General features: G+C 43.8%; 1 protein-coding gene across 11 annotated transcripts in view; it reads left to right on the top strand.

The window, feature by feature from the left end:
- Positions 1-22,000, top strand: part of fbrsl1 (fibrosin-like 1) — a 300,036-nt gene that overhangs the window by 259,825 nt on the left and 18,211 nt on the right. For all 11 annotated transcript variants that reach the window (XM_069182320.1, XM_069182315.1, XM_069182314.1 and 8 more), the window contains 2 exons: positions 19,264-19,648; positions 20,514-20,779. In XM_069182320.1, coding sequence (XP_069038421.1) covers positions 19,264-19,648; positions 20,514-20,779 — 651 coding nt within the window. The remainder of the gene's footprint in view (positions 1-19,263; positions 19,649-20,513; positions 20,780-22,000) is intronic.

Here is a 22,000-nt window from a genome sequence, read left to right as displayed (position 1 = left end):
ATTGAGGGGAATGCATCTTGCTGTGTTCAAGGAAACAGTCGCAATATTTGATGCAAGCCAGTCTTGACTCTCCATACTCGTCAGGGGGTCCAAAAGAGAGTAAGCTATTTTATGTAACTGGTTTGCGAGGCTAACCCAGGGGCGTCTTGGGATAGGAAAGAAAGATTGCAGAAAACCCATTTTTGAAGTGGATTTGTGGCCTTGTAATCCTGATTAATTTTGACCCGTTGTGCTCATTTTAAACAGCGCATTACAGCGAGCAGGAAGGCTGCAAGCTAGGGGCGAAACGAGGAGCTTAGCAGCTTTGCGAGGCTTAGCAGCAGATGGCATTTTAAGCCGGACTTAATAAATTGTTTCCATTAAACTTACCGGCCCACACATGCCGGATTAGACCAGGGGAACAAAGAATGCAGGAGAGTGAAAACAAAAAAAAACACTACTACTACTAAAAGCAGTAATATTGCATTTAACTGGTTCTGTTTCACAAAAGCTGGGGCGTGACCTGGTGGTTTTGCTTTGCAGTCAAAGCAAGGGAACAATGGGAGTTTTCAAACGTTTGTTTAAGCACGCTAGATTTTGTTAAAAAGGTGCAAGCACCTTAATTTTTTTAGATTCTGATTTGCGTGGTTGCTTTTCTCTGCTGCAAAAAAAAACCCATTCCTGACACGTGGGTACTGTAAATCTGCATCCTGCACTGCCTCTGCATGCTGACTGATGGGCGTACTGTTCAGGTCACAGGGCGTGCTGCCGGAAAACGCAGACGTTGGATCCAATCCGCAGTGAACTCGTGGCATCAACCTGTCCTCTCATTATTAGCAAGACAATATGGTGTCCATGCTGGAACCTCCAATCAGACGGCCCTTCTGAAACTCAGAGGTTGCAATCTGGGAGATGCTGAATCTATTCTCCCCGCTCCCCTTATTGGCATTTGCTTCGTGTCAATAAAATGACATGTGTTTAACAGGCTTCCTGTTGGCCTTTGCCTTCAGGAAACAATGCTGTAATGCCCCCTACATAAACATGAATGTAAGCAATCCTACATGAGGGCATGTTAAATGCACTGCCCTCCTCCAGCTAGAGTATTGTGGACAGTGGCTAACCTCCAGTGCTGTTGTGTTTGTGGCCTGTAGGCCATTAAATAATGAATAGAGTTTGACCTCTTGACCAGCTAATCAGATTTAATGTTGCTGAATTCTGTAAATGCAGAATAGCTGACAGGGGAGCATGTGTAAGAAGAACACAGTGGGCTTTTATGCAGCAAGATTAAAACAGCCCTCCATTTCTGCTTCAGCATCAACAACAGTTTGGCACTGTGGAATTTGAAACAAAGAGACGCGAACCTTATTTGTGGAGATACCTCTTTATGGTGCTGAAAGCCATGTGGACAACAGGACAATGTTTTTACAGTCGCAGTAAATTCTGCGCCAAAGCCTGTCTGTTTTCTCAATAGAATTTAAATTTTAAACAGCAGCAAATCCTTTCAGAATGCAGCCCTTAATTTCTTTCTTATAGACGAGCTATGTTCTGAGCCCTTAAAAAACTTTGCAGATTGTCCAAACAAAGGAATTGAGTATGGTATTATTAATCCCTTGGTTATTATTGTTTTTGTGTCCAACGTTGTTGCAGCAGATTTCAAGATTTATTAATATTTCCAATGGTGGAAAAAAAAAATGTGCTTATAAAATGTAGCGTTATTAATGTTGTTTTATTGATAGTACTAATTCTGTTTGTGCAAGCTTTCTTGTCAGTAAAATGAAAATAAATAGAAGGAGCACTGCAGAGATGAGACACGTGTTTAATTATTAATTGAGCCATTACTGACAAAGATTGCATTTTTGATTTAAGACAGGAAGCTGGCTTCAGGGAGAGAAAAAGCAATTACAGAAATCCCAGCCTGCACTGCCATTGCCCCTCAAAGCACTATGAGCAAGCAAAAAGCACACCCTGTTAACCAGCTTCTTTCATAAATTATTTTAATTCCCCTTCAATATTTATGCCGTTTTAAATTACATTCCGTTGAGTTTTCCTAATCTGTTTATAGTCCATGGCTGATGTGCTTGTGAAGAGTACAGCTGTGGCTCCTTCTCTGCTCCCTGTGCGGGTTGGTCTCAGACAAATCCAGTCCAGGCTTTGGCTTTGGCCTGGACTTAGGGCTGCGGGTTCCATTCACTTGCCACATGTGTGCGACATGTTTTAGACCGTATTTAAGGGTTGTTCATGTTAAAAAATGGAAGACGTTCAATGGTAGCACGTGCATCAGAGTCTGCCTTACACTCTAGTGTGAGACAGAGAGTGAAACTTGGCGTACCCCTGCCATCAGGGCTGGCATTGCAGGAGTTGTGTTCATCCTTTGCCACCTCCGTTACGTTTGCGACAGTGATTCGTCTGTAAAACTCTTTCACCAGGCAAGGATATTTCGATGCGTTTCACAAGCCATACATAGAACTGAACAAAGTTGCATCGGGAAACTGTTTCTTGCATTGCAATGTTTTGTAAAGTGCCATCATAATCAAAATTCCTTATCTCTGGTACCCTGTTGGATCAGCATGAAAATACTGCAAGACACAAGTTTTTTCATTTGTTGACGGGTGAGCTTGTTGATGTCAAGACAGTGCTGGACAGCTCAGGGAATAAGTGCAGAGCATGTCTTGAGGGCTTTAACTGTTGCTTTTGTTTACGTATACGTTATTTTATCCTCTTGTGAGGGAATAAAATGATCTATGTAATGATGAACACAGCCCAGTGTAATGGTCACTGTGAAATGTCAGTGCTATTGTAGTATTAAAGGGAGTCCAGAAAACGTTGAAAGAAAAAAGGAAACACAGCACTGGACCAGAACTTGTTCCATTTGTGCGAAAAAAGGTTGTTTTCTTTGTGGTAATATTCATGTACCTTGAAAATATATCAGATGAAATGAACTGCTTTTGCACTGAAGGATCTGATCTCTGTTTCATCTCAGCACCTTAACGGCATTTACAGTACATCTAGTTTTAATCTGCAGCAGGGTAATTAGGAGAGTAGCTAAGCGAAGGCCACGTTGGTTGCATCATTAATAACTGCAATGTGAAGTTATCAAGACAGGGAACCGATTTCCTCCCTAGTGACCTTCTGCGGTGTGATAATGCGATTGGTGTTGAGCATGTCTGGTATTTATCTGGCTGACCCCACCTAGATGAGCATGACAGCAAACCCACAGAAATCATATCACTGAATACGCATGGGTTTTCACCTGTAAACCGTAAGGATACATCAGTGCAAAGTGTACAACACACGGGACTTGGAAGATTTTGTTTTTGCGTTTTAAAACAGTCTTGTTCAGCGCTAACCGTAAAGCAGAAGAGCCGGACGGCATGTTCAGCAGCGACCCAAGGCCTTTTTCTGCGATCGCCGCGGTGCTGTCTCGGTGCAGATGCGAGAGTTCTACGGCAGGACAGTGCTGTCGCCCCCCCGCCCATGACCTGCGGCTGCTGTCGCGAACACCAGGGAATTTGAGGTTCCCTCGTGGAGCCATGAGTAGCGAGGCCTATGCACAGCATGTTCATTGATCGGCTATAGATCTTGTGTTTAGGACCAGGAGCTGAGCTGTGTTAAGGGAAGCAATTTCCCACAAGTCACATGCACCCTCTTACCCAGTGGTGGCCCCATTATCGGGAGCGTGGCGCTCCTTCCCGGACTGGAGAGGAGAAATGGCCGGTAGGATGCCGGCTGCGAGGCTGATTAGCGACCAGCGTGCTCCCGCACAACTCCCGATCGATCAGAGTTATGAGTGGTAATGGCTTATTCACCACACTTATCTTACTGCCCTAGAAAATGCCGCTGATTGATTTCTGTTTAAAGTTCACTTTGGCAGTTACAGAAAAGTATTTTTCTTCAGGTCTTCCTTTGATTGTGCTGTGTGCATAAAAAAAAACGTGGTCTCAATCTGTAATAAAATACGTTTGGTGTTGTCTGTAGCTGTAAAAAGTGCTGAAAAGAGACGTGATTTTTTATCCAGATCATAATTCCTTATAAGCATTATACAATTTCCTTCTGTAATGTGTAATTAAGAAAATAACAGTTTAAATTTAAAATATAATTCCAAATAAAGGGAAAACTGCTGGTATGCATGATTGTAGCTTCACATTTGCAGTCCAGAGTCTGTCTGAATCGAGGTTAAAAACCCTGTGATTTACAACCCTCTGGATGTTTTGACAATGTAATCTCTTTCCTTTTTAAAGATGCTGAAGAAGTTTCTTTTCCACTTTGCCACAGCTGCTTGGGGATAACATTAAGAACCTTCAGTGATCTCACAAAGAGCTCATAAACTTTTTTCCTCTGACTGTTAGGTGTTTCGCTGTCAGTGTTGAGGTTGCCTAGAGGAACCTGTGCTCAGAGATGTGCTTTTTCCCCCCATAGTTTACATAATTCTTATTTGTGATTCACACCTGTCTTGCAGTTCACGTGTTAATTCCCCACAGCAGCAGGGCTATGAGGATCACAGCAAGTCAGATGTGTTGTTACTCTCGACGTGACCCCACCTGCTACTGTCTTGCACCTTGACTTATGTTTCCTGTTTGTTAACTTGGCACTGATGGTGGGTGGAGATAAGGTATCAGCCCTGCATTTTGAGAAATCCACTGCAAACTATTGAATTATCTATTCATTGCACGTAAAAGGGAATAATACAATTCAGAAGTTTTTTTTTAATGTTCCAACATAATATCCGAACATAATGCCGGCATTTGATCGATCCACAGTTCTTGTCCGGCTTTCATAAACTTATCAGCCTCTGCTACACAGCTGGGTAGCCTGTTCCAAGCTCTTTGATCCTTTGTGTAAAGTTGTACAGTGAAGCGCCTTCCGTTCTCCATTTTAATTGTGTGTTTCCCCTTTCTCTTTAGTTTCCATTTGTGTCCACTGATTTATTGTGGGCCCGAGAAGTAAAGTTAGATAAATTACTTTTAATAAAGTGATGCACTTGGGAGGCCATTCGCTTGATATTTTGAAAAAAGATGATTGGGATACGTAATTGATGATGCCTCAGGGGTCATAATTTTCCACTAAACCCACTGAACCCGAGGTCCATACAACTGAAGGGATTCTTAACCTTTGCCTCACTCATACCTGATCTGTGATCAGAGGCTTGTGGGCTCAGGAAGCAACTCAGAGAGATTATTCTGCTCCGTTTTAATCAGAACCAGTACTGACTGATTGGCCTTTCAAGACCGATGAAGAATTGACTTGCAGTTCTTAGATTTGAACCTCACATCATCCGGGACTGGTTTGGAACTGCAATGGAGGACTTAGCTCAATTTTGCCCTCTCTTGTGAGGAACTGTGGCTCCTTTCCTTTCCAGGTGTTTAACACATCGCAGTCCCAGCATCAGGAAATATCCTAGAGAGGGGAATTCATTTTTTCAGCAATGTGACCAACCGTTATTGTATGCATTAATTGTGTTCCAAATGTTAATGTAACTTCCTTTTACTGTTTTTTAGGATCTGTATATTATTTTGGGTTTGTATTGGGATTAAGACTGATTTTATTAAATGTTTCCTATATCCAGAGCCAAGGATATTTGCACATAAAGCTGTTCTGTCCAGTGATTAAGCCAGATGGTTAGCAATCGTGGCCAAACATTCAGCCAAGTTATTGTACAATAACTGGCAAGAAAATGAACTATAAGCAAGTTGATTATTACAAATATGCATGTAATAGATTTATTGCTTTTGAAACAATACCGTAGAGCTTTTAAAAAAAAAATCTGAAGCCCAAAGTCAAATGCAATGATACAATTGCCATCCATAAACAGAAAGCAGGAGTCTAAAAATTGCGTTACATTTTCATGTAAGACTGAAAGTCCTTTCATGGCATGCAAGACCTTTTCCAAAAAGGTCTGAATCCGAAATATTTTTCGATACAGGTTACTTTTTAGTTTTCCATCCCTTGAGATAACAAGAAAACATGAAGTGCTATTTTCTCAGTGCATAGCCACAGGTGTTTTTTAGAAAAGAGTGCTGAGTAAAAGGGCCTAGGTTCTATTCTTGTAGTGTTACCTGCTGGATTGTATTGGGTAGCCTGTGTTTACAGTTTGTATTTACAATATTGATACCTGGACTGCTTACTTACTCATTTTCTGAAGTGTTACACTCAGTTTCTCTGATGGTTTTTTACTTGCTCTTCAGATAGGCTGTTGTATATTCATGATTTTTATACCTACTTTAAGCGTGTGTTAAGATTAATAATGTGCCATGCATTAATGGTGGTTAAATTGTCATTCTCTTCTAAATTTAACTAGTTATAGATCATTAATTGCACTATGGTTTGCTTAACAGACAAGGCGTAATAGGGTCAGACACAGCCTTATGTAGAATAATTAACATGCACAGTGTGGGTTCATATTAATCAAATAGTCATCTGTTTCCCTGTTGTTTTTGGCTGCTTGCATCTGGACTTTGCAGAATTCCCTGGCTAGGAATGAGGACAAGTCTTAAATGGGTTTACACTTTAATGCTGTGTTTTGTGGAAAGCTTGAAAAGGGAAGCTGTTTTTCTCAGACAGCAGAAGAAGGTATTGCTCTCCCTTGATTGGCATTTGTTTTTAATGGACACCGACCAAGAAAGTGAGGGCGCCACCTCACCTGCAGGGCCTGCAGGTTTGTCCTCTGGGAAGACCTTTCCAAAGAGTTATTGTACGGTACGTTAGCGCAGTCTCGCTCCATGATCCTGGAAGCAGAACGGAGAAACTCCATTACAGTGAATGAGAGACTTTGCTGGTGAAGAAGTATTGCATCTGTGTTCTGACACTGCTGTCTCGCTGGACTCTGGGGCTTGTAAACGTTTTGATTTTTGGTGTGTCAGATGTTTTGACAAAAGTGCTTTGCAGCTAGTAATAAATCCAAATTCCAGATGTCGTGAAATGGTGTTGGCAGTTTTCAGTGAAATTATGAGGCTTTGAAGATGTTTGGCAAAAGGAGCAGTTTCCAGTAATGGAGTCCACAACTTCTGAGTGAACACGCTTGTCTAAAGGCAGTTTTGTGGAGAGCCGCGACTCTATTAATGACTTGAATTAAATTTCCCCACATCTAATGCTTAGTTTCATGACAATTAAGTGGATTTTTTTTAAGGATGCCTTAAAATGAGTGCCCTTTTGCTCTTAGTAAGAAACAATACTCTTGAGCTTTAAAAGAGTCAATAAGTCATTAGGTTTCTGTTCTTCAAAAGGTGGAATAATCCAAAGCAGCTACCAAAATTGATCAAAAATGGAGCATCATGCATGCCACATCCTCACCAATTCCACTTCTATGCCTGAATAGTAGCATAGAGGATCACAAGCTGAGCAAGTTACATCATGGTATCTGCAACACAAAGCAGTAATCTTGGAAAACTGTAACATCTCTTTCAAGAAAGTTTCGGCTCTCCTGGAGTCTGTTCGTCGGATCACTGCAAAGAGAGGGTTTATTTGGCACAGTCTTATTTCTGATTGCCCAGGGCAACTCAAAGGCTTCAGACAAGATATGCTATTTTGGAAAAGAATGACACTTGTGGCTTATGTTTAGATCATAAATTGGCTTCCCTTGCAGTCAAGGATGATGGTCTTTCGTGATGGTCTTATCTGTGGGTTTGGAGATGGCCAAAGACACCAACGGCATAGAAGCGCTCTTGCAGTTTGGACTTGTTTCTGAGAAGAACGAACAGTTGGGATAGTTTGACAGCACGCTCAACAGCCTAGACAAGCTGTTTCTTCCTTTTCCTGTTGACGTCGCATCAAGATCCTCTTCCATCTGAGGTAGTCCCAGACAACGGTCTCCCACCGGTCCTGCGTGTTGGCCTTGAGGACTTCACTGCCATCGTCATGAGTGTGTTAGACTTGGGACCGATTCTGTTGGTTGGCACAGACACCTGTGAAAGGAAACGAGAATCCTGCTTTCCAGAAAACACTGTGCCTTCAGCTTGCATAGATAGGCAGGATCTTATGAATGTCAAGGTTCTGATATGTTGTCTCTGCCTCATTAAAATGCTGTCTGGTATTTCCAGATACATCTTTAAAATGACAAATGATTTAAAAATCTTTTGTCATATTCTTGTCTGTCTCCAGAGGCTCATTACATCCTCAGGGATTGATTTGGTCTGATTTTTTAATTTAATGTTAATTGCACAGGACAGTAAACATACCACAGCTTTAAGCTGTTTACGGTAACAGGTCAGGCCAAGATGAAAGAGCTGTTGGATTGTTTTTTAAATTGCTAGCAAAAAAAGCATCAATTCAGGAATTACAACACTGAAAGTCTGTTTGCTTTAAAAAGAAAGCACAGCATATTCACACATTTAATTATTTTTTGACAGCATGCTCAACTTTGAAGTGTGAAGACCGCATTGTGGAACATTCATGGTTTTCTCCTTCTGTTAGAAAATATAAACATGGTTTGATAGAGGACAAAGGTTTTTTTTCTCCCAATATTTGGCACAAACCAAGCGAAACAATTACTGTTTAGAGTGACATATGGAGAAATAGGAAAAATGCAGTCAGGTTAAAAAATATAATTATCAGGGAAAATTTCGGGGGGTCTTCAAACAGAAATGCAGCGTGGTGTAGAAACTGTTCTTATTATTTAGTTCTTATTATATAAAGATGATTTTTGTGTGTCATTTTGGAACAAAAGACTGAACTAAACGCCTAATTTAACAGTCTTTCTTTTTCTGATTTTTTTTTTTGCCACAAGGCAATTTAAGGTTTGGAGGTTGGCGATGATTGTTTGATCTACAGTTAATGGAAGGCTGCTCTGAAGAGGCTAGGAAAACGCAGAAGCTACACTAGACACACAAGAAAACAATGATGTTCTGTTGATCTTGCAGCAGGTGCATTTAAAGGAAAAGCACTCGGATATAATATTTAGAGGAGATGAACCATCTGTGTCTCCTTTCAAAACCGTTCGCAAAAAAATCTAACAAGCGCGGCACTCTAACACGCGCGTTTACACAACACGGAGAGCCGCTCTCTGGAGGTCTGTAAGTGAATTTATTCAGCAGGCAGAGAAATGAGAGAAGAATAACAGTTCTTTCCTCGTTTCATCAGTGGCTCAAAGCACGTTTACTTCTGTGGCCATTAGAGAGTGATGTATTTCAGAGTTCTGTATATTTTCCGTGGATAAAATAAGGCTTTTGCTGAGGGTATAAATGTAACATCAGTTCTGCAATTTATTCTGCATTATTTAAAAAATCTTTGGCAAAAAGGGTGAAGTGATTTATAGGCAGTTTAGGCATTATTGATAAATAAATAGCAAATGATAACAGAGCAGATTAGTGCAAGGTATGACCCTTATAGATGTCTATGCTGATAAAGGGTAAAAATGTAGATTGTCCATGTCCAATGAAAAACACATTTTCTAACATACAAGAAAAATACATGAAAAACACAATGAATCATGCAATATAACACCATCTTCTGTGAGCACAGTACTCTGCAGGGAGTCTTGCTCTTCTTTATGGTGCAGACAGGGGAGCTCTGAAACCAATGGCCTTTTTTCACATGCAATCCTAAAATCCAAATTAAATTGAAAGGGAACTGCAATGCTGTTTTTATATTTCGGGGTTAGAAAGAGTCAGCATCGATGAGTGCATTTCAAACCCCAATGAACGTAAAATGTACGCAGTAATTTACATCACATAAAATCTGAAATTTCCAGGTATGTGCAGTGCCTTATTCTGCGATTCAGAGCGAGGCAACACAACTTCTGGTGAGGTGAAGCGTCCCTATTACATTATAAGCAAGCAGGCTTGTGAATACATTTCTTTTAATCTAATAGATATATCGCTCTTGACTTCGAGTCAGTTTTGCCAGCAAATACTACACTGCATGTAGATCACTTGGGAACAATTCTTCAGTGAAATGTCTGCTCTGCAACCTTTGCTTTTTTGCTCCTACATCACATTAAATTAGTCATTACAGTGACTAGTGAGCAGGAAGGGCCACTTCATGTCAGAATTTGCACAAACTCTCAACAACATGGAGACTAAACAATTTCAGAGTTCACAATTTTGAGATAAATTCAGAATTTGTTCTTCAAGTACATTAAGTCGCCTAAGTTAGGTGGGTTGATCTTTTGATTTAAGCAAAGCCCAATAGCTCTGTTACAGTGATTGTTCCTGTCCTCATTCAGAATCCATGACTGACAGCTTCATCATTTATAGCCAGATTTTGTCCACACAGAAAAACAGCAGGTTAGTCTGTTTTAAGACTAACATGGAATGGATCTGTGGTTCTCTTGTAATTCCACCTTTGCTGGGCTTAGCATTTGCTTGAATCTGAATAGGGATAGTGGTCATTTGTTTCGTTATTCTGTCAACAGGACATGTTTTTTTACTGCATGTAATATTAGAAGCTTCAGAGAACAGAAGTGCAAGATGTGTTGTGCAAAGTTGCTTACGTTGTGGGACGGCGTGGATCATTTTTGCATCAAACCTTTTGACGGTCTCTTCAGAGGACGTGTTTACATGAGGGTAGTGAGCAAGCCTGTGGAGCTAGCGGAATGGACACTGCGCCTGCTGGTGGAGGGGGTGCATTCTGTAGAGACGGGAAATGAGACCAGACAGGGCCTTCTGGCAGGAGGCGAACATGAGTGTCCCTTGGGGTCAGGAGATGAACCCGTCTTCATTTGTTTTCATGACATGACTTGATGCCCTCCCTTCATTCTTTCCCCCTCTCTCCCTTTTCATCTTTCTCCCTTGCCATCTCTCTCTCACGCTTTGTCTCTTTATCTCTTTATCTGCTCACTCTACCTAAGTGGCTTCCAATAGCTTGCCCTAATCAAAGATGATGGATGGGGCACAGAAAAGCCCTGAAAACCTTTTGTCGTCCAATACAGTCCGACTGGCCTCTGCCAGTGTTTTTTTTCCCCACCCCTCCTCAACAGACTTTGTAGCCTTCCAGCTGGGCAGAGTCTGTGCGTCGTGGCTTCTGGTGAAGTGCCCTGTGCGCCCCCCGCGTTGTATGAAACGAGTCCTGCTGGTGAGATTGGAAACAGAAAGAGCAGAGATTGAGTTTTCTTTCCCTGCGTTAGGCACTGGACTCTTTTACATCAGATGTCCACTCTGTCAAACTCGACTTAAGATGAGATCAATCTCCATTACCCAGCCAGCAACCCAGAAACCCTTCCTTTTTTCCTGAATCTGCATTCACCACTGTGCGCTGTGAATTTCACCACTGGCTTTGTAAACAGGCTCGCCTTTAAATCGACTTGCACTGAATTTTTAACATCCCTTTCTTCCTGGGGAACGCTCACAGGATCAGCCAGTAGACTCGCATAAATGGTAAATAGCTGCAAGGAACAGTTTAGAAGCTGTAGTGCTTTGGAACTGAGAGATTGCTTCCCGACTGTCTGTTTTGATAGCATTGCTGTGTTTGCATGCTGGGCTGCTTGTTTCCCTCTTTCTGGTGGCAACACCTCAGTAGATAGCTTCACTGCGGAGGCGAGTGTAGGCTGAGGAAACATCACTTTGGTTTGCCTGGAGAACATTATCTTCTGGCGACATAGCCACATGGAGTTCAGAGATGCTCTCGCTGACACTAGAGCTCCTTTGCTTTGGAATGAACTCGAAACAGTCGCCGGCCTCGGCTGTGTACAGTAATACACAGTGGATTTGTTTCTTTAATTGCCGAATTAATGGTTGAGCTGGGTAGCATAGGCTCTTTGTGGACTGTAGTTGCTAGCTAGGCTCCTCTCGATTGAAAACACAAAAGGCCCCTTTTTTCCCCATTTTTGTTCAATTATAATTGATAATACAAAATTAAATATTAATTTGAATAATGAATAATCCTATATTAATGCACAACGTAAGTCAGAAACAGTTTTCAAAAGGATTATCACATCAAGGATTTTGTAAAAACAAAAGCTTATATGGCATAAGGTCCTGTTTGTAATTAACTAATTTCTGCTCCCTGAAGTGGAAGGGGCCACCATTTTGATCTAATTGTATTGAACGTATAGGCCTGCCTGTTAAACATTCTGGCCAGGTTTTTTTTTTTCTAACAAGAAAATGATTACTCACTTTTCAGCCTCCCTCTGAGAAATGTGCAGTGATTAGGCCAGTAGTTTGTATAGAGCATGTGGAAACAGTTTATTGTGAAGGCGACTGATTGAAGCCTCTGAGGCCTGCATTATTGATTGTTGAACAGCAAGGAGAGGGAAATGGGAGACGGGGAGGGTTCAGTTCAGAGACCTGCGTTTATGCTTTAATTGGGGCAATTAATAACTGTACCCCTGAGTGCAGGGTTGAGAATCAATAGGAGATTCAACATGTGAAATAAATACTCGCCCTTTCCTTCCGCGACACAGCTTGGATATCGTTAGCCAGGCGCACTTGACTTATTTGAAACAGCAGGGCAGCTATTTGTCAAACCCGCAGTGTATGTCGATACTGAAGTTTATTTACTTTGCAGCAGCCTTCTGCAATTTGCAAAAGTCCCGTGACATTTTTTTTTCCACCTCAGTGTCTTTTGCAACATGAATGGACAGGCCACTTTTCCTACCTTGGAAACCGTGCAGCATGAAAGATCCTCCGGCTTTTCTGAGCTCTCTCTCTACAGCTTCCCTGTCCTGCAAAACGTGCACACTTTCCACAGTTTGTCTTGTTTCTTCTTGAAGGTCTTCAAGGAGGCAGCTGCAAAGGGACAAGTAAAGGTTAATAATTCCACAATGAAAAGCAGAAACGAGAAAAACATTTTGGCTGTTGAGCCTTCCTCTGCCATCTTTGGAGAAGTTGTTTCTTCTTTTCACTGTGGATTAACCTTTGCTTGTTCTTTTGTTTCTTTTTGTGTTATTCTGTTCTGTGCTTGCAGCAGTAAAAATGAGATTGTCGCAGACAATACACTCAGCAACATGTTTTCTGCTATAATTTTTTCCCAATTGATGGTGGAATTAGCTGTTGTTTCTTCACTTTTCAGTTCTTTCTCATGCAGCACCTCACATGACCTGCAAATGACAGACATCTCTCCCATTCGGAGCTTCTGCGTCTCACAAAGACCTTTGTATACATTAAAAACCAAGTCACATCTTCCACCGGTAAAAACAGTAAGGTTTTTTTCAAAGGGAAAATACTTGAAAGATAACCTAAGTGCAAATAGTTAGACAGTTCTCCCTTTGATTGTTTTTAACAGCGCAGAACACAGGTCTCAAAACATTTGATACAGTTCAGTCAAAGCAGACAGGCTGTTGTGTTCTTAGTGGTTTTGTTTTTGGAAATGTGCAAACAGACCGCAGAGTTCTGAAATTCATGGGACTGAAACAATTCAAGAGATTGAAGGAAAATGGAAAGGTCCTGGGAGTTCACAAAGGCATGCCATTTCAACCGAAGAATGACTTTTCATTATCTTTAACCGTTGAAAGACGGATGTAAAAGCATTTACTGTCATGCAGGCATGCGGGCAAGAGGTACAGGCCTGTGCCTGAAAGGACACAACGAAATACCTTTATTTACATTACAGCTAAAACGAATTGTATCTTAAAGACAATTTGTTTTAGCACAAAACAATTTTTTCCCCTATCATACTTATCTTTGCGTTATGGGGAAGCATGGAACAGATTTTTGTCGAGTGGCTGTTGCGTTTTTGAAATGGCTCGTAAACCTCTGTGAAAACAGCCAGGGGGCCTTTTCGCTGACGCACTCCTGCCGGGGCCTGGGGGGGGGGGGGAGGGGAGCATTGTGTAAATTGTCAAGGCATCACCCAGCTAAACAACGCTGACAGGCCGCAAAAAAAAATTGCCTGTATTGAACAGCATGGTGCCCTGCAGAGATTGTGTGACAAGGGACTTGAAGGTGTGTGCATGCTGCCGCCACTTCCTGAATGCTCGAGGACTAACAGGAGTGGGTTATTGGAAGTGGCGTGTGTAGTCTTCAGTCTTCCAGCTAATTGGCGCGTTGCCTCCCCCTCCTGCGATCAGTCAAGACAGCTGCTGCCATCGACGTTCGGGTCCGATGGGCGAGACAGGCAACGCTAATGAGCAAGATGACAGGACTTAGCGCTCATCGCATGCAGCTGATTGCAACATGGTGGCCGAATATCTGCGAAGGATTCTGAAAGATTTCCGTCAGGTTAGCGGAGTGCTTTCCACTGCCCAGCTGGTCCCACGCGACGGTGGAGTGTGTAGTGGCTGCAGTGGGGTGACTTGGTGGCTTGCCATAGTACAGAAAACAGTGACGTGGGTTGGGAGTTGGGCCATTGGGGTGGCCTGTCTTGGTGCATAGGTGGCGAGACGGTGATTGAAAATTGATCAGGTGTTGCCGGGCCTCACCGTGCAAGAGTCTCCTTAATGGAGCTGCAGGATCAAGCAGATTCTGGGTTCGCTCACTCCTAAATGAAGTTCATTGGACAAAAAGAAGCCTCAAGAAGAGAGACATGAGGTACCACTCATGGAAGTGCGTTGGGGGGGGGGTGGACTCTGCAGACCCGACACAACTTAGCAATTGCCAAAAGGCGATTCCAAGAAGCAAAGAATGATCTGCAAAATGTGTTCGTGCGCCTTTGACGAAACAGAGAGCCGAGCGCTGTGGGCACAGAGACTCGGCTCAGATTAGTGCTGTCAGTAGGGGCACCCCTAGTTAAGCCCGCTGATTGGAACCAGCACTCCCTCAGTCAACAAGCCCTCATGCTGTGAAAGAGGATGGCATATGTCATGCGTGCCATATGGATGGAGTTAGGATTCAGGCCTGACATGAGGAGACATGGATTCGCACCAAGAAAATCTGCCAAATTTCCAAAATGAACATTAGGCGCTCAAAATTTGTGTGTAGGCTTTGACAATAAATGTGTTACTGCTTTACACTTGTGTGCATTCTGTTGCCATCCAGTACCGTTGTCAGCTGTGGTGGAAATAACTAATTAAAATACGCCAGCTGTCCCTACTTTATAAATATCCTGGCACTCCTTCCTGTCCATTACCCACATCCCCACTTACACTCCACTGCACAGTTGAAAGGGAAGTTGTTATGCGAGTCTTTGTTTTTATTTTCAATTTCCAGGGAAATTTTATCACAAGGTTAGCAGTCTCGAGGGTCTTGCTCACCGCAGTCATAAATATTACGGCACAACCTCTTGAGTCCTGCGAAGTTTACATTGTGACACCAGTGCCTGCAAGATCAAAGGATACCAATGTTCCAGTGTGTTTCCTGTCTTTGGGAAGACCTTTTCTGCCCCCGTTTCCTTGTTGCTGGCTTATTAACAGGTATTTGTTGCTGTAATAACAGGCTGTGCCACATTTGAGAGACTAATCTAAACGAGCTGCTCAGTGGATGTAAATTTACCTTCCCTTGAACTCGTACAGATGGAATCCAGCTAGGCCCTTTGCATAAAATTTCATAACAAGGCCTTACAGGCCCTGATAAAGGTGTGCATTTCCATAACGGTGGAATCCAGGAGGACGGTATCGGCTGAAGGGATCTTAATAACTTTGCTGTTTGGAATTCCGCGCGGCCTTGAGCCGACGATGGAAGGAGCACCGTGTTGATTAAAGGGAAAGCTGCTTGTGTCACTCAAGGTCAACCCGGAAAGTTGGAGCCGTGCTCAGTGCCGTCTCTGAGATGTCTCGGTCCGAGCCATTCTCTTCGACGGCGCTCTTGTTTTCAAATTTTGACAAGGTGGTGATGTTGAAAACCCACGATGTTTGCCTTGCAAATGACAAAACAGCCCTGCAGCGTTAGGCTGCATGGCCCTACAGTGGGAGAAGCCCTGGGGCCTTCGGAGAATTTACATCCCAAATGCTGATGTCTAATTCCTAAACCTGATTTGCGTGTTGTTTGCTTTGGGAAGTGCAGTGGAAATGCCGACTGGATAAACACTTCAGCTTCTCCTTTTCGCGTGTACAGTAAGCGAAGAACAACAACGTGCAGGATTTCTTTTTAATTGTGTGGGGGCCTCCGCATGCCGCAGGGGCGAAATCCCTTTGCTCGAAAAGGAGCTTCTGCGTCTCGAACACGATCTGAACTCGGGAGCTCCCCGCCATTCGTTTTTCCAGGCCGACGTCGTGTGCCGGGAGATATCTGTGGTCGACCAAAGCCGTGGGAAGTTCAGACTCGAGAGGCTACAGCAAGGACATCTGTTTGTGGAGTGCTGCCGTGGTGGAGGAGAAATTGGATCGTCTTCCCCCTAAAGTTATCTCCCGCGCTGCTATCGGCAGCTCACCTCCTGTCTGCAGTTTGTCATCGTCCTGTGGTGCAAGACAGACGCAGCACTCCAGCTGTTGCTGAGGGATGACCCTGCATTATAAATCAGGTCAGAGCGGCGGGATATTAAATACCCCGTGATGGACAGCTGAGGAGAGACAGAAGGATCGAGGGGGTCACCCGTCAGAACTTCAGTCAGCCCAGAGAAGAATGGCACAGCCTCTTGCTGCTGATCAGCTGGCTGTGATCCGTCCGAGCCATCTTCCAGAGTAATAGGCAAGCAGCCTCACACAAAGAAAAAGTCACTGCTTCTCCAAGGCTGGCGTAGTGAGAATTCTTATTATTGACACCAAATTCCTCGAGTTGATTCTTGTTGTTGCTTAGTATTATCTAGCGGAGTTTTTTAGCAATTAAAGTTTTAATGCGCCGTAGATAGCCAGTAAAAATAGATTGATCACAGTATAATTGAAGAGTCAGGGTGTTAATAGAGAAATGGTGTTAATAGAAACGGGGGAATTTTACTCGGTTCGACAGTTTCAGCTACACGATTCAATCTAGGGCGTACAACTGAAAACAAAATGCTCAGTTTGCTTGTTATTAGTAAAAAAGGTTTCAGTTTCTCTTTTGCTTCTCCAGCGCCCGTTGGATTCTAATCGGTGAATCCAAGGAGACCCCCCTTTTTGGTAACTATGGGAAAATCTTGAATCTTGAATTGGGTCCAGAGTTTTAATGAGGGAGGAAAGAGGCTGACACCATCATCCGCTGCCTCCATTAAATCCCATTAAAATCATCGTCAGGGTAGCCTACACCTCCCTGTGGCCTTTTCTCGCTGGGTATTACAATCCCGGTCGCCTTGTGGCCAGACTCCAACAGGACAACTTGAAATACCGCGAGTCCAGTCAGCCTGGTTTCCATGGTAGCATCAGTCAAGGGCATCATTTAGTCTGAAGCCTGCTTCTTTTATGCTAAGAGCTGAGACCTGTACTGAAAATACTAAAAAGCCGGGTGTCGCATTGGGTAGGCCAGTGTTTCCTAAACAGGACTCATCTGTGGTTCTCAAAAGCTCTCCTCGCAGGAATTATTTGTAGCTCGTTAACCTGAAAAAAAAACGTATTTCTTTCCCTTCTTCTTGGGGTTCGAATCCCTGAAAGATTAAGCAGAGCATAATAAGCCTTGTTGGGAATTCCATTAAGAGGTCTGCATTTAACTCGCGCTGGCTTCAAGCTGCTTGTAGGAAAGGAGGGGAGTGCTCATTTGTTACTCATTCAGGCTCTGCCTTTGGAGATTTTTAATTGAGGCTCTGTTAAGCCGTCTGGAATTCGGGTTGTATTAAGTGTGCAGATTAGAGCTGCTGAATGTGCCGTTCTCTCTCTCCCACTCTTTTCTTCTGAAGACTCAAAGCTGTTAGCAGTTGAGTGAGCCGAGCCAATTGCACAGCTTCCAGAAGGGGTGTACTGATTGCTCAAAATCACCCCGGTTTCTAATTCAAGCGATTAATCCAGTCAGCTGATTTTTCCAGCTATAATGAAAACCCAGTGCAGCCTTTTGTACGATTAAGTCTATAAATGTTCAAAGACACACTTTCTCAACAAAACACTTTGTTGTCATTGAGGATAATTGTTTGGAGTTATAAAGATTTGCTCCGGTTTTAATTCTAATGCATTAAGAACCTGGCAAGAAGTGACATTTCTGTTAGACATAGGCTATTTTTGTGCCTTTGCAGTGGTCTCTAGTCTACTTTAATAATAATTCCTTACACTTTTATAGCTCTTTTCTGGACACTCCACTCAAAGTGCTTTACAGGTAATGGGGATCCCCTCCACCACCACCAGTGTTCAGCCCCACCTGGATGATGTGACTGCAGCCAGAGTGTGCCAGTGCGCTCCCCACACACCAGCTCTCAGTGGGGAGGAGAGCAGAGTGATGTAGCCAGTTCAGAGATGAGGATTATTAGGAGGCCATGATTAGTAAAGGCCAGTGGGAATTTTGGCTAGGACACTGGAGTAATACCCCTGCTCTTTTTGAGAAACGCTGTGGGATTTTTAATGACCACACAGAGTCAGAACCTCCATTTTACGGTGCCTTTTTAACAGTATAATGTCCCCCATGGGACATTAGAACCCACACAGCGCTCCCTACTGGTCCAACTAAGACCCCTTACAGCTGCAACCTTAGTCTTTCCCAGGAGGTCTCCCATCCAGGTACTGGCCAGGCTCACACATGCTGAGCTTCAGTGGGCTGCGGGTTATGAGTTGCAGGGTGATGTACTGTAGCAGGCTGTGGTGTCACGGGCCATCTATCGCTTTAAAGCCACTGCTGATACAGTCAGCTATGAATTCTTGTTCTTAAAGGGCTTTTGCTGCCCCCCTTCTTCCCTTTTGAAAACTGAGACGTACGGCTTTCAGGCGGTCAGTGACACCGGAGCCTGCGAGCGAAGACTGAGGTAGTGGAAGGACTCCTCGACTGCAGCCAAGTCACCTGTTTCCTGGAAGTGCCTGGAGACGCCACGGGCAGGGAGAACGTGGGGAAGGGCATGATAAGGGGCCGCGATCTCTTTTCACAGCACAATTGAAACATAATTATTTCATGCCAGATTGTGTGCTCAGCAATGCCCTGAATAGGGGAGGCATTTAACTTTAATTAGGTGTGATTTATTCATACTGACTGGATCGCTCGCTGAAATTGGATCATCTGATTATAGTCAAGCATGAAAATGACCTGATTAAACACTTCATAAAATCTAGAAAAGAGGGGGGAAAAGCCCAGGGTAGATAGTGTGAGCCAGTGATGTGGCTCATAGGGTTGGTGTGCATTGAATTAAGGGTGCAGGGCTCCTGGTTGGGCTAGTTCTCCGTCTCGCATCCAGGTCATGTCAATACCGTGCTGTCCAGAGAAATTCTCTGCCAAAAAGCATGTCCAAGCAGTAGAAGCTGGGTGATCCGAGATGGATTTTGCAAGTTAATTTGTGAGCAACATGAAACCAAGTTATATCTCCCTTACTTTCTCCATATTCCCAAAACAGTCTTGTTTCATTAAATGCTGAAATGAATCGTTTGCCTTCAGGTTGGGCTAACTTCTTTTTTTTTTCCTCTTTGTCCTTTTGTTGGGAATCGTCCCTCGCAATTTGCAGATCTGAACGCGAATGAGAGTCTCGAATCGAAGACTCGCAGCTCAACCAAAGTCTCAGGGCTCCAGCGCAGCCAGGAGCAGAGCACCGAGGCGTCCTTCCTGCCACCCGTCCCCAGCCCCACCCCAGCCTCCCCTCCAGCTGGATCTCCTGCGCCCGCCGCCGCCGCTGCCGCCGCCCCGCCCCCGCCCCGCCCCCGCGTCAGGACCCCGGCCCCGCCGCCCGTCAAGAAGGAGGCCCCGCCCCTGGTCCCCACCTCTCCCCTGCTGACGCCCCAATCACAGTCGCAGCCTGAGCTCCGAGCTCCGCCCACTCTCCCGCGCACCTCGCCGACAGTCAATCACCAAGTGCTTCACCCACTACAGTACAACGGTCTTAATAACATAAGGTAAGACACAGTTCCCTTTTAGTGGACAGTATCGCTCGTTTGTACAGAAAATTAGGCCCAGCTACTGATCAGTTTATTCTTGCACCGGCAAAATTGATTATTGGTTTTATTGGACTTCAGGAACTCTCTGATCTTTTTTGTATTGACCATTGTAATACATAAGTGATTGTGAACAAATATGGCACTGCTGGTTCAGTTCTGCTGTCATATAAATAAATAAACCTCATGCTTATATAGCGCTGTTCTGGACACTCCACTCAAAGCGCTTTACAGGTAATGGGGATCCCCTCCATCACCACCAGTGTGCAGCCCCACCTGGATGATGCGACGACAGCCAGAGTGCGCCAATACGCTCCCCACACACCAGCTCTCAGTGGGGAGGAGAGCAGAGTGATGGAGCCAGTTCAGAGATGGGGATTATTTAGGAGGCCATGATTAGCAAAGACCATCAGGAAATTTGGCCAGGAAGCTGGGGTAACACCCCTACTCTTTTTGGGAAATGCCCCGGGATTTTTAATGACCACAGAGAGTCAGGACCTCGGTTTTTACGTCTCATCCAACAGACGGTGCTTTTTTTGTAGTGTACCTGTACCTCTTTTTTACGAATGTTTTTTTTAATGCACAAATCAGTACTGGGGCATTAGGAGCCACACAGACCACAGGGTGAGCACCCCCTACTGTCCCCCCTAACACCTCTTCGAGCAGCAGCCTTAGTTTTTCCCAGGAGGTCTCCCATCCAGGTACTGGGCAGGCTCACACCTGCTGGGCTTCAGTGGGCTGCTGGTGGTCAGATGCAGGGTGATACTGCTGCTGGCAGCATCAGAGGGATGTGTTCTGCTTCTCACAGGGTGTTTTGTCTTTACAGCCGGAGCAGCAGTACAAGCAGCACCGCCAGCGCCAGCCTTCCCAAACACTCCCTGCCCCCCTCCCCTCACCTGGCAAGCCACCCCACCTCCGCCCCTGCCCTGCCCTTGTCCATTGGCAACCTTGCTACCTCGCACTATTCCCTGCGAACTCCGGCTCATCGCCATACGGCCATGTTCGCAAACCCCGCCACACTGCCGCCACCTCCAACCTTACCAACCAACGGCCTTGTGGTCCCAGGGCACCCCACTGGAACCGGCTACCCAGGTAGGACCCCTCTCTTGCCAGGGCTGATAATGGCAGGAAACAGAGGCATTCTGGGAATTGTAGTCCTTAACCCTTTTGCACGCAGAACAGAAATATATAGACGTTCAAGTAGGTAGCTATGTCAGCATGCATAGGCTGCAAAGGAACAAGTAAAGGTTTATTTCATGCTGAAAAAAGAAAAAAAGAAACAATGTTTTGGCTGTGGAGCCTTCTTCAGGTGTGGAAATTTATAGCCTATGTTTTTCACAAAAATAATTTATAATTTACTCAAGCAGGCTTCAGATACCCATGCTTGCATTAAGCAGACCCTGCATCATATAATTGGAGTAAAGTTATTTTTGAAGTTAGTAAACATTTAAGATTTGTCTCCTTAGTTCTGCCTAGTTTCATGCACTCTAACCTCTATGCATGACCAATAAATTAAGCCTAGGAAAACAATATGTAAATTATGATGAACAGGTGCCAAACTTTTTTTCAGTTCCAAGTTTATATAAGTTTACAACATCCAGAATGTCTTGTAAACAGCGTGAAAATATTATTTTGATTAAAAAGGCAGTGAAAAAAAACTATGTTCCAGGATTTGCTGTGTATGTCATACACATGCACAGATTTTTCCTAATGATGAGAAGGTAGCAATTCCCTCACAGTGCATTTACACTGACATCTGAATGTTCTCTTTGTTTCCTTGTGCCAGTAGTGTGTGGGTTTGAGTGCCACACAAGGTTATAAGGTTCTCACATCGAATTGCTCCATACTAATCTTTACAGTTCACGTAATCCCATCATTGCTTGGTAAAGGTTTTATATTCATGGCCTGTTCCTCCACCAACACCAGGATATAGCAGTCCAGCTGTCGGGAACTGGAGAAAATTGGGAGTAAAAGGTTATACAAGGAAATTGTTAAACCGAACAGCTAAAGTAATGATGTAATTGCTTGTCCTGACAGGCTTTGTTCTGTATAAATACATTGGACACCGTAAGGCCCTACAGTGCACGTAGCAGAATGTAATTTACAAAAAATGCCCCGACATAAAAAACTGAAATCTTTAAAAAGAAGCCGTGATCTGTTTGGAAATTATTACATACAGGATATAAACCCCCAAGTGTAAGCAGTAATATATCTTCGAGCAAACTATACAACAGGTATCAGCAAAAAACAATGCTACCAATAGTAGAACTGAAAATCTTTTTAAAAAGCTAAGGTTCGGAAGCAGAGCAGTAC

Source organism: Lepisosteus oculatus, chromosome 22 (genome assembly GCF_040954835.1).
Source record: "Lepisosteus oculatus isolate fLepOcu1 chromosome 22, fLepOcu1.hap2, whole genome shotgun sequence".
In the NCBI taxonomy this organism is placed as follows: domain Eukaryota; kingdom Metazoa; phylum Chordata; class Actinopteri; order Semionotiformes; family Lepisosteidae; genus Lepisosteus; species Lepisosteus oculatus.
Note: the sequence above shows the minus strand (reverse complement) of the source record. Positions and strands in the feature narration are given on the sequence as shown.